Source organism: Chionomys nivalis, chromosome 2 (assembly GCF_950005125.1).
Source record: "Chionomys nivalis chromosome 2, mChiNiv1.1, whole genome shotgun sequence".
Taxonomy (NCBI): Eukaryota; Metazoa; Chordata; class Mammalia; order Rodentia; family Cricetidae; genus Chionomys; species Chionomys nivalis.
Window position 1 is genome coordinate 91719438 of NC_080087.1, and position 13143 is coordinate 91732580.

At 38.0% G+C, this 13143-nt stretch overlaps 1 protein-coding gene across 5 annotated transcripts in view; it reads left to right on the forward strand.

Annotated features, from left to right (window-relative positions):
* Positions 1–13143, forward strand: part of Ankrd12 (ankyrin repeat domain 12) — a 107332-nt gene that overhangs the window by 43234 nt on the left and 50955 nt on the right. For 4 of the 5 annotated variants that reach the window (XM_057754175.1, XM_057754165.1, XM_057754189.1 and 1 more), the window contains 3 exons: positions 2077–2277; positions 6162–6304; positions 8717–8864. In XM_057754175.1, the coding sequence (XP_057610158.1) occupies positions 2077–2277; positions 6162–6304; positions 8717–8864 (492 nt within the window). Of the gene's footprint in view, positions 1–2076; positions 2278–6161; positions 6305–8716; positions 8865–13143 lie in introns of those variants that run through there. The other variant, XM_057754199.1, reaches the window with a different exon arrangement.

Consider the following 13143-nt stretch of genomic DNA (forward strand, 5'->3'; position numbering starts at 1 on the left):
AGCCAAATGGAAACATTGTTGGTAAGACACTGTACTTAAAATTTCCAAAGCAAACCTTTGATTTTTCTGTTTCAGAAAGGATGCTGATGCTATAGAGCTCTAGCTGTGTTTTCTTGCAAGACAGTGAAAAATTACATTTCATAGATTTTTCCCTTCTTAGAGCAGGTGTTTAAGTACTTGTATGTTTTCAAAAGTAATTGCTTAAGAACCATTTTTTTTCACCCAGTAATTATAAAATTGGTAGGGTGAGGGCAGAGGGCTTTGACTTTTGATGTACAGGCTAAATCAAGAATAAAAAGATGTGAATTGGCCTGGAAAGATGGCCTAGTGGTTGAGAGCACTTGGCTCATAACCACTTGTAACTCCAGCTCCAGGGCCTGATGCTTCTGGAATCGGAGGGTACTTGGAATCATGCACAAGCCTCCCCTTCACCACAGTTTACAATAATAAAAGTGTTAAAAAAAAGATGTGAATCATAGCATAGCATAATTTTGACACATCTTTTTCTAACTGCTTTTGTTTCCTACAGAGCTTTGACTTATTTCTCATAGTTAAATAATCTGTGAATTGAATTAGTGACTTATATCAGGAAAGAACGCTAGTGTTTTTAGTCAGGGCTGTGAATGCCAGCCTCCAGTGTATTTTTATCTTAATTTTAATATTCTACAGCATGCCCAGAAAAAATCATTGTATTCCATCAAATTATTCATTGAGGAAACGTACATGTATTTGATATTCCATTATCATTTTACACCTTATTTTATGAATTGGAAGAAAGGAAAAACATTTCTCACATTGGCTTGTTACCATCATATTTGACTTGTTTTTTTGTTTTTTTGTTTTTTGTTTTTTGTTTTTTTTTTTTTAACAAGAGTGTAGCCCTGGCAGTCCTGGAACTTGCTCTTTAGACTAGGCTGGCTTCTCCTGCCTTTGCCTCCCAAGTACTGGGATTAAAGGCCCCACTGCCTGGCAATTTTTAGATTATTAGGTTAAGACAGTATTCCCTGTGTTCTAAGAAATAGTTATGTTATTATTAAGGACTTTGCAAGAACGCAAAAATCACTTAGAACTGCTTTTCCCTTTGTATCTTCTTGTTTTATGTTATTATTAAGGACTTTGCAAGAACACAAAAATCACTTAGAACTGCTTTTCCCTTTGTATCTTCTTGTTTTGAGATTGTGCTTTAATTACAGCGTTTCTCCTTCCCTTTCTTCCCTCCAGACCCTCCTGTACTCTACCTGCTGTTCTTCAAAGTCATGGGCTCTTTCTTCAGCAGTTAATGCATAGCACATGAATATATGTATTTATATATACATATATATGTATGTACTCCAAAATATACCCATCGAGTCTATATAATGTTACCTGTATGTGTTTTCATGGCTAACTCTTTGTCACTGGATAACCGATTTATGTGCCTGGGGAAGGCTACCTCTTCTGCTTCCAGCTTTACCCAGTCACCTCTAGTTCTTTGTATAGGGTTGAGACCTTGTGTGCTGATCTCCTTCCAGTTGGGAATGTTTGTTGGTATTCTCGTTTAACACACAGATGGGTATAGCTTCCCGTGTCAGGAAACCCAGTCTCACAGCAAATCCCTGACTAGACTCTTAGAATCATTCTGCCCCCACACTTCCTGGGCCTTAGGTATGGGTGTATTTTGTAGATATATCCATTGGGACTGGGCTCCCCAACTCAACTTTGATAGATCATGGTTTCTTGTAGTCTTCTCCATCCGTTGCAAAGAAAAATTTCCTTGATAAAAGTTAGAAACTATACTTATCTGTAGACATAAGGACAAATGTTTATAGATTGTTATCGGGAGTTATGCTGGTTTACTAAATTAGTGGTTATAGATTCTTCTTCAGTAACCATGGTTTCACTAGTACTAATTAGTTAGCTAGGTTTCCAGTACCAGGTGTGGCTTCCTTCTTGTTATATGGATCTTTAAGTCCAATTGGATGGTTACCTCCAAGGTATGTATGCCACTGCTGCACCCAGAGAGTTACTGTGCCATGCTGGTGGTTGATGTGGTTCACAGTGATTGAGAACTTTTGTGAATTGTCTTCTTTATTACAGATTCCACACCAAGTCATCCATCACAAGCAACACCAGCCCAGAAGAAGACGCCCAGTTCTTCATCTCGACAAAAAGATAAAATTAATAAAAGAAATGAACGTGGTGAAACGCCTTTACACATGGCTGCTATTCGAGGAGATGTGAAACAAGTCAAAGAATTAATAAGTTTAGGGGCAAATGTGAATGTGAAAGATTTTGCAGGTGAGACCTTAGTAATTCTGATACCCAGGAACTAAAATTGAAACATCCTGGCTATAATTTTAAAAGTGTATTTTATTCAAAGCTTGAAGTATATATAAAACTTTGATCTTTATTACATTTCCTTGTCAACAAAGATTTTTATGTATACAAATTACTGCTCTGTAATTATATAAATTAGTTTCTATTTTAGGTAATTTGAGCATATAATATTTTAATATGGTTAATTCACATAATTGTTTCAAGAATGTTTACTAACTTGAACACGAGGATCATAAGAGAGTGGTAATTATCTTTTCTTTTTTAAAAAATATACTTAATATCAATGATGAATTTGGGAAAGTGGGCCACGTGCCACAGCACGCACGTGTATTCAGTTTTTTCCTTCCACCGTATGGAGTTTCCTCTGCTTTCCAGCCTTGCTCAGTCTTCTCGCCAGCCTTGGTTGGTTTTAATTATGCAGGTCGCATAACTCTTATTACTCTTAAGAATGCAAGCAGTCAGGGCTGGAGAGATAGCTCAGTGGTTGAAATCACTGACTTCTCTTCCAGAAGACCAAAGTTCAAGTCCCAGTACCCACATGGCAGCTCACAACTGTTTGTAATTCCAGTTCCAGGGGACCATACACCCATGATAAAACACCAGTGCACATAAAGTAAAAATAAATAAATTTAAAAAAGAATGCAGGCAGTCAGAGCATGTAAAAATAATGAAACTCCTTAATTGCACATGTTTCACTTCTGTGCCTTTGGCTACAGTCAGATGTAACTTCACATATTATTTTCTTTTTGCCTTCCCCTATGTTTTTCTCTTCCACAAAATTATTAGCTACTTGGAAAAATATCCTTTCAATTTATTTTCATGATCACACATAAATATTAACATTTACACAATTATACATAGTCTTTAGAAAGCATGAAATAATTCTGTGTCTATAATTCTGCAATTTACCTATAATGTTTGGCTTGTGTGTGTCTGTTTCATTTTTAATAGCTTCAGATTTTATAGTGTGCCTTTCTTTGTTTCTTTGTTTGTTTTGCTTTGTTTGAGACAGGGTTTTTCTATGTAGCCATGGCTGTTCTTGAGTATGCTGTGTAGACTAGGAGGCCTCAGTCTCACAGATGTGCATGTGCCTCTGCCTTCTGAATTAAAGATACGTGCCACCATGCCTGGCTTTTCTTAAGCAGTACTGTAGTGAACACTCTTAGAAATGTATTTGTACATAGTCATGAAGTATTTTAGTAGAATTGAAATTACTTACATTAAAGGAGATGCATATTATATATTATTTTAAATAATGGCAGCTTATCTACAAAAAATTATGTATCCATCAGTTTATATCTTCAAGTGTATATGAAAGCCAAGCAAAATGTCATACAGCTGTAAATCCCAGCAATTAAGGATGCTAAGGAAGGAAGATTGCAAACATGAGGCTAGTCTTGGCTGCATAGAGACTTTAAAGTCAGACCCGCTCTCAGCAACAGAAAAGTACATGAAGCAGCGCTTTCTTCACATGTTCATTAGAAATGGGTACTATCACACGTATAATCCCAGCACTTTGGAGGTGGAGGTAGAGGAACTTCTGTAGAAGAGGAGATATGGAAGGAGGGAGGGAGAACTACAGAGAAGAGGGAAAAGAGAAAAGGAGGGAATGGCACACTGGTCCATTCCAGGGGAATGATACTTTTTATTATCTACCCAAATCATACTGTACTATTCATCTAAAATTTTACATTTACAAATTTTTTTTTTTTTTTTTTTTTTTTTTTTGGTTTTTCGAGACAGGGTTTCTCTGTGGTTTTGGAGCCTGTCCTGGAACTAGCTCTGTAGACCAGGCTGGTCTCGAACTCACAGAGATCCACCTGCCTCTGCCTCCCGAGTGCTGGGATTAAAGGCGTGCGCCACCACCGCCCGGCTTACAAATTTATTTTAAAACAATCTGAGACATGTATAAAAATCAAGTAAGGGATAATGTTGAAGCATTTTTTTTTCTAAATTAAAAACTAGCAGTCAGCCACTTCCCCAGGATGGGAACTTGTAAAAATAAACAATAGTTTATCCAGTCAGTTGAGTACTGTGTCCTACCCAGGTGTATAGTGTGTACCTGTATCTCCCGTGCTCAGGAGGACCCTGAGATGACTGAAGCCTTCCTGGACTGCTGAGGGAGATGAAATCTGGAAAGAATCAAAGCAACAGTATGTTCTAGAAAAACGTAGCAATAAAAGGAAACACCACAGAGCCAGGTAGTAGTAGTGCACACCTTTAATCCCATCACCCAGGAGACAGAGGCAAGTAGATCTCTGTGAGTTTGAGGCCAGCCTGGTCAACAGAGTAAGTTCCAGGACAGCCAGAAAAGAAAACCTGTCTCGAAACACCCCCCCCAAAAAAAACAATAAAAAAAAACCAACAACAACAAAAATCCCACCACTTGAGAGAAAGGATTAAACATCTGTAGTAAGCTTTCTTGTAGGACTGTCTTTGGACCACTAGCCTGCAAATAATGACGCAAACACTTACTATTAACAATGAAAGCTTGGCCTTAGCTTATGCTTTTCCCCAACTAACTCTTATAACTTAATTAACCCTTTTTTTTTTTGTAAATCTATGTTTTTTTTTTTTTTTTTTTTTTTGGTTTTTCGAGACAGGGTTTTTCTGTGGCTTTGGAGCCTGTCCTGGAACTAGCTCTGTAGACCAGGCTGGTCTCGAACTCACAGAGATCCGCCTGCCTCTGCCTCCCGAGTGCTGGGATTAAAGGCGTGCGCCACCATCGCCTGGCCGTAAATCTATGTTCTGCCATGTGGCTCAGTTACCTCTTCTTAGTACGGCATATCCAACTCATTCTGAGTCTGCTGATATAATCCAAGCTAGATTCCTCCTCCTAGTTTCTCTCTCTCTGCCTGGAAGTCCTGCCTATCCTCTCCAGCCTAGCTGTGGTCATTTAGTTAGCTCTTTATTAAACCAATCAGAAGGTGCCTGAGGCAGAGACACATCTTTACAGTGTAAAGAAATATTCCTCAACAAATATCCATTCTTCTTTATGAATATGGGGAAGCTAGTAAGAATTACATGAGATTTAAAATATTTTTATATTTGAGTGATAGGATTATTTAGAATTACAGTGCTGTTTGTGTTTTTTAATGTTTTCTAGTATTTGATTAGTGAACATGTTTAATTATGAAAACAAAGTGACAGATCTATTTTTCTTAAAAGCAGTATTAAGTCTAGAAAAGATATGAGCATAATAGAGCATAATACACATTAAACACTGCTTGGCCCATTAGCTCTAGCCCTTATCCCGATCAACCCATCTCTAATAATCTGTGTAGCACAAGTTTTACTGGGAAAGATTCAGCATGTCTGACCTGGCGGCTGGCTGCATCGCGTCTGCTCTGGAGCACAGCGGCATGGCGTCTGGCTCTGAGAGGAGCTGTCCTGCATCTGCCTGGGAGAGGGGAGCATGGCCTCTGCTTCAGAGAGCAGAGCTGTCGAGTCTGAGCTCACTTCCTCTTCCTCCCAGCATTCTGTTCTGTTTACTCCACCCACCTATGTTCTAACCTATGAGGGCCAAGCAGTTTCTTTATTTTTTAACCAATGACCTTCCTCCATCACTCTTTTAAAAATATTTTTATAGTTTTGATGATTATGAATTAAACCAAATTAAAACTGAATAAAATTAGTATTTTATATAATTTAGTTGCATTGAAACAGATATTTCCTCAAATGAACCTTTTGCAAAATTGTTGATGTTCTTGATTATTTTAAATAGTTTCTTCCTCTTTCCCTTTTCTTTCCATATCATGTTCAATTTAGAATTGATATGCAACATATAGATATGAATATAAAAAGCATATGTTTTGAACTCTTGTTAATTTATATTCTTACTTTAGGTTGGACACCTTTGCATGAAGCGTGCAATGTTGGATATTATGATGTCGCTAAAATACTTATAGCAGCGGGAGCAGATGTTAATACACAAGGATTAGATGATGACACCCCCCTCCATGATTCTGCCAGCAGTGGGCATAGAGATGTGAGTATGGAGAAGAAGTCTTTGTTCTCACAGAACAAAGGCTACCAGGAGTAATTGAGTACACTTCTCAGTGTCTGATTGTGAATTTCATTCATTGTTTGATCACCTTATCCTTTTTTCTTTTCTTTTTTTTCTATTTTTAACTTCTTATTTGTACTTAATTTGATTTAGTATTACTATTTTTTTTCATAAAATAAGCCATGTTCAGCCAGGCATAGTGGTGCACACCTTTAGTCCTAGCACTTGAGGGCAGAGCCTGGTAGATCTTTTTGAGTTTGAGGTCATCCTGGTCTTTAGTGAGTAGACTAAAGAGGGCTACAGAGTGAGACTAAAAGAACCCCCCAAAATAAATGTGATTCAATTGATAATAAGTTAAACAATTTGGTAAACATTTTCTTCTGTCAGATAAATACTTTTTAATACTTTCTTTAAATACATTTAATACTTTGGTCTGTCAGATAACTAGATGGAGTATGGTTGGAACACACACAGCAAAAATAGTGCTGTGTTACTTGTCTTTTTAAAAGTGTTTACAATTGACAAAAGTTGGATTTGGCGTAAAAAGATGAGTTCACTTTGCTTGGCCAATTTACTATGCTCTTAATGAAATAAGTTAGCCTCTCTTGTGAGTGTCCATCTCCTCATAATACTTTCAAAAAGAGGTTTCTTCTTATTTTATTTAAAAGCTTTTTTAGTTAGGCAGTGGTGGCTCATGCCTTTAATCCCAGCATTCAGAAGGCAAAGGCAGGCAGATTTCTTTGAGTTCGAGACCAGCCAGGGCTACACACACAGAGAAACCCTGTATGGGGGTGGAGGGAGCTTTTAAAAAATATGTCTGGGTATTTTTGGTATTTTGTCTGTGTCTGTATACTATGTGTGTGTAGTGCCTGTGAGGGCCAGAAGAGGGCATTGCAGCCCCTGGAACTGAATTGTCAGATGATTGTTGCCTTGTTGGTGTTGGAACCCAACCCAGATTGTCTGTGTGTCAAGGGCTTTTAACTGCTGCATTGTCTCTCCAGCCCTTAAAATTATATCTTTTAAAAGGGAATATTAAGAAGGAATAGAAGACACTGTACATGCAAGCAAACCTTGAAATTGAAAATGTTAATGAAAACTTCAGGGAGGAAACTCTAAAGTTCCTTTTGTATTGCTGTACTTTATATATATAAAAAATAATTTCTAGAAATGAAAAGTGCTGTTTTCTTCATTATTTTCTGTAAGATATTTTCCCATTTTTCTCATTAAAGACATTGTAGTGTTGGCTGGTAAGATGGCTCAGTGAGCACACACACTGCATGAGTGAAATTATACCTTGTGACTAAGACATATTTCTGTGACCCTGAGTTTCTAAATATGCTCATAGCTGCACAGTATTTACAAAAGTTGACATTTGAGCTCTTATACTTTAAGTATTCAGTAATGTTTGCAGCCCTTCTAGAAGGGCCCTGTTGTGCTCTGTTGAAGACTAATAGTATATTTCATTTGCATGCATATGAACACCATGTGTGTACAGGAACCTGCAAAGACAGAACGTGGTATACACATGTGGATAAGTTGTAAGCTACCGTTTTGGTGCTGGGAGCTGAACCCAGGTCCTCTCCAAGAGCAATAAGAGTTCTTAACCACTGAACCATTTCTTTAACTTTCACAGTTTAAGAAGTTTTGAGTACTGTTTTCTCCTTGCTCTTCTATTTGTGCCTAAGAAGGAAGAAAAGCTGCTAAGCATTGGTAACATGGAGGGCCTGCTTGTTGTTGGGGTTTCTGTCCCGCCCAGTACCCCACAACTGTTTAACCCCAAAGAAAATCACACATAGGTTTCCATAAATTATAAGCTGATTGGCCCATTAGCTCTAGCCTCTCAGTGGCTAACTCTCACATCTTGATTAACCTATTTTTCTGATCCATGTTAGCCATGTGGCTCAGTACCTTTTTCAGTGAGGCAGATCACATCCTGCTGCTTTGGTGGTCTGGACAGGAGTGGGAGGAATCAACTTTCTCCTTCCCAGAATTCTCCTGTTCTCATTACATCATTTCTACTTTCTGTCTGGTTTTCCCGCCTATATTTCCTGCCTGGCCAATCAGCATTTACTTATAACATGATTGACAGATTACAGACAATTCTCCTGCACCAAACATTCTTATCCCTATATATCTGTATCATCTCCATTGAACTAAAGCTAACAAATAAGAAAGTATTTTTCCATTCAGTAAAAATCATATCTTCAAGGAACAATGTCACTCCAGCCACTCCCAGGGAATTTGATGCCCTCTTCTGACCTCTTTGGGCACCAGGCAAGCAAGTGGTACACAGACAAATGTAAACAAAACACTCATACACATAAAAGAAGAGGGAGAATAGAATGGTTTGAAATAAATGGCGGAACTAAATATTCCTACTGTTTAATGTTGCAGATAGTAAAACTGTTGCTTCGTCATGGTGGGAATCCATTTCAAGCTAATAAACATGGAGAGCGTCCAGTGGATGTAGCAGAGACAGAGGAGCTGGAGTTGCTGCTAAAAAGAGAGGTGCCTTTGTCTGGTGATGATGAAAGTTACACAGGTTTGTGTCTTTCTTGTTTTGACACAGTGTTTTGCTATGTAGACCAGGCCAGCCTCAAACTTGAAATCTTCCTGCCCCATTCTACTGAGTGCTGGGATTACAGGTGTGTACCACCAAGCCCAGCTACAGTTTCAGCTCATGTGTATTCAGTCATGGTATTTTATAAAACATTCTGCACTGGTGTGTAATACATAAAATGAGCACCTTAAAATAATGCTAGCTAGTTATTCAATGCTTATGTAATTGGCTGTGGTGATGTAGTTACTAACCTTTGTGTGCTGTATACAGCTTATGTGAATGAAGTCATAATACCATTCTTACCCTTTTTGTATTATAACTGTGTAAGTTGCTGAACTAACCTTTTATTGCATCTAGTCTTACTGCAGAACCTCTTGCCATGCATACCTATCAACACTGCTGTTGTCATTTCCCCCTTCTATTTGGTATTATGTTGCTATTAACAATATATTTTATCTTTTCTCAAGATTCTTGAAATAAGTCATCTTCACAGTTTGTGCTTTTGTAAATTAAGTGATTGAGCCCTAATAAGAAATTTCTTTACAAATATAACTTTTATTTATTATTACTTGTTTTTTGTTTTGTTTGTCTGAGCAGGGTCTTACTTTGTGTTTCTGGCTGACCTTGACCTCAGCGCTCTGCCCACCTCTGTCTCCTGAGTGCTAGAATTAAAGGCATCCACCACCATACCTAACTGCAAACTTAATTTCTAAAAAATAGCAATCCAAAATAATTTTTGAGCTGGGGATGGGACCTACGGCCCTGTGCTTGTTAGGTAGCCCCTAGCCCCTCAGAGGAACATGTTACACAATATTTGGCATATACTTAAGAGTTTAAAAAAATACAGTTTGTGGATTTTTTGGAAAAAAGTTTCCCATGTTGAAGGAAGTTTTCTGGGTTGAAATTGGATATTTCAACCAAAACTCAATTAAAGAAAAAAGTATGACAAATGACAATGCCTTTATAAATTCTCAATTCTTACAAGAAAACATGTGACTTTTACATTAAATTATATACAAGGGGTTAAATACCAAGGTGTAATTTTAGCCATTTACAGGAAGTAATAGTTTGAAAATAGTTTTAAGAAGGAAGTTTTATCTCTTACGTAATAGTTATTGTTCATGTGGAAGACTGAGTGTAAGAACGCACCTTCTGAATATGGAATTGGTTGTCTTGGACAGAGGTAGTTGTGCATGTACTCCATTGGCCAAGAAGTGCTGCCAGATTGTGGATAAGGTAATAAAGGAGCCAAGGAATAAAGACAGCAGTGATCACTAACTACATAGCTATCTCAAAATGACTTAAAACTGTCATCAGTTGATTATAGAAGAGGTTATGATTACAGTTTAAACATCAAACAAAAACTAAAACATTTATGAAGAAGAGATGACAGCAGTAAGTGTAGTTAATTCAACAAGGGTACATTATGGGGCTGGAGTGATGACTCATTGCGTAAGAGCCACTGGCTGCTCTTACAGAACCTGGTTCTGTACCCAGCACCTCCCAACTAACTGTAATTCCAGTTCTAGGAGATCCAGCATCCTAATATGGCATCTATTGGCAGCAGGTACACATGGTGTACTTAAATACATTTAGGTAAACACTCAAACATAAAATTAAATGAATCTATTTTTTTAAAAGGAGGATAGTATATAATTAGTTATAAAATGCATTTAAAAAATACACAATGTATTGTAAACATTTTCACCTCAGTTCCTTAGCAATCTATCCCTCACTCTGTCACCACTCCTCCCAACTTCATAACCTTGCTTTATTTTTTTAAAATAATTGACTGAGTCCAGTTTGTGCTGCACAGGTATTGAGGCGCATGTACTAATGGACATGTACTGATGCACACAACCTGGAGCTTGGGTAACCATAGGGCCACATCCGTAATGAAAACTCTTTTGTGGTCAGTTTTTTTTTTTCATTTTTCTTTAAGATTTACTTATTTCCTTTATGTATGAGTGCTCTATCTTCATGTATACTTTTATGCCAGAAGAGGGCATTAGATCACATTTTAGATGGTTGTGAGCCACTATATGGTTGCTGGGAATTGAACTCAGGACCTCTGGAATAGCAGCCAGTGCTCTTAACCACTGAGCCATCTCTTTAGCCCCATGTTTAGTTTTTCTAATAATAGACAAACATCCTTCCATATATACTATGTAACAGAATAGAAGTGGGTTTGTATTTACTCTATTAAGAATTTTAAAATAAGGGCTGGAGAGATGGCTCAGTGATTAAGAGCATTGGCTATACTTGTAAAGGACTCAGGTTCAATTCCCAGAAACCACATGGCAGCTCACAACTGTTTGTAATTCCAGTTCCAGAGGATCTGAAACCCATACACAGGCATATGTGCAGGCAGAACACCAATGTACATAAAAATAAATAAATCATTAAAAATTTTAGTGGACATTGAGGACTGCTGAGAAGTCGAGAACAATGGCACTGGGTTTTGATCCTACTGCACATACTGGCTTTGTGGGAGCCTAGGCTGTTTGGATGTTCACCTTAATAGACCTGGAAGGAGGTGGGAGGTCCTTGGACTCCCCACAGGGCAGGGAACCCTGACTGCTCTTAAGGCTGATGAGAGAGGGGGAGTTGAGTGGGGGACGGGGAGGGATATGGGAGGCGGTGGCGGGGAAGAGACAGAAATCTTTAATAAATAAATAAATTAATAAAAAAAAGAAAAAAGAAAAAATGCCTTCTGATCTGCTTGAATAAATAAACTACAAAGGATAATAGATTAAGCAATATACCTAAAGTATTTATTAATTTAAGTTATACATATATACTACTGTAAAATATTGCTGTTTGGATAGAGGTTTTGGTAGATTGTGTCTCAGTGGGTTAAGTGCTTGTTACTTCTATAGACCTAAGTCTGGATCTCTATCTTCTACAGAAAATACCAGGAAAGTGACATGGAGTGGGTGTAATCCTAGTGTGTGGGAGGAGTCAGAGAGGGAACTCTGAAGTAGACTGCCTAGCTAGAGTAGACAAATTGTCAAACCAGAATACAAGATGGGGAGTAATGAAGGAAGACATTCAACATCAACCCCTAGCATGAATATACATGCACATCATCATACAAATACACCCCATACATGTGCATACTGTATGAAGACATACTGTGTGAAGACACGCACACACACAAAAACAAATAAAAAAACAGCTGTTTGGATTTTTTATTGTTGTTCTCATATGAAACTGTTTTAAAGATGGCTCAGCTTGTGGGTAAAGGTGCCTACTGCCAAGCCTGCAACCTGAGTTTAATTCCTGTAACCCACATGGTGAAAGGAGAGAGCAACCTCCAAAAGTTAGCCTCTCACCTCTGTACATGTACTGTGGCAATCACATAACCACATCCCTACACATAAACCTTGATTTATTCAGAAGGGTTGAAGAGCTGATCTAGCTATTAAAGGCTCACGGTCAAAGCATCGTTCTTCACGGTGCTAGAAATCAAGCTTAGGCCCTAATACACACAAGGAGGTCTGGCTGAACACACCTCCAGCCCATGCTCACATAGGTTTGACACTGATATTTATCACCACCACAGTCACCTGTTAGTATCTAAATGTTGTCTGCCTTTCATTGACAGTATTAAGTATACCACACTCAGAAACCTTTGTGAGGATCATTACTGCCCATTGCCACTTGTCTTCTTTGTAAGCTAGCCTCTTACGGTATGTTTTTAAAATTCTCATTTTTTTTTTTATTTAGGACAGAGTATTATGTAGCCTGACCAGACCTCAAACTCACTATGTAGTCAGAATTTGTGATGTTGCACTCATGGTCCTCTTTCCTCCACCTTCCAAGTACTGTGACTGCAGGTGTATGCCACCATTCCTGGTTGTATTTGAGAACAAGCCCCCAGGCCTGTGAGAGTAAGCAAGCACTCTGCTAATTGAGTATATATCCTTAGCCCCCAAATTCTCAACATTTTATTATGACAAATACTCAAGTGTATTAATTTTCAAGGAATTGTACATAGTAAGTACATATTTATTTATGTTTACAGCAGGTATTATACATAATAAATACCCTATACTCATCAACTATATGTCCCAATTGTTAACTTTTACTGTATTTCCTTTACATTGCCATATTATCATCCATTGCTTTATCTAGCCTTGGCTGACCTGGAACTCACTGTGTAGACCAAACTGACCTCAAACTCAGATATTCTCCTGCCTGTGCCTCCCATGTGCTAGGATTAAAGGTGTGCATTTCTATGTCCAGGGCACATCTTGTA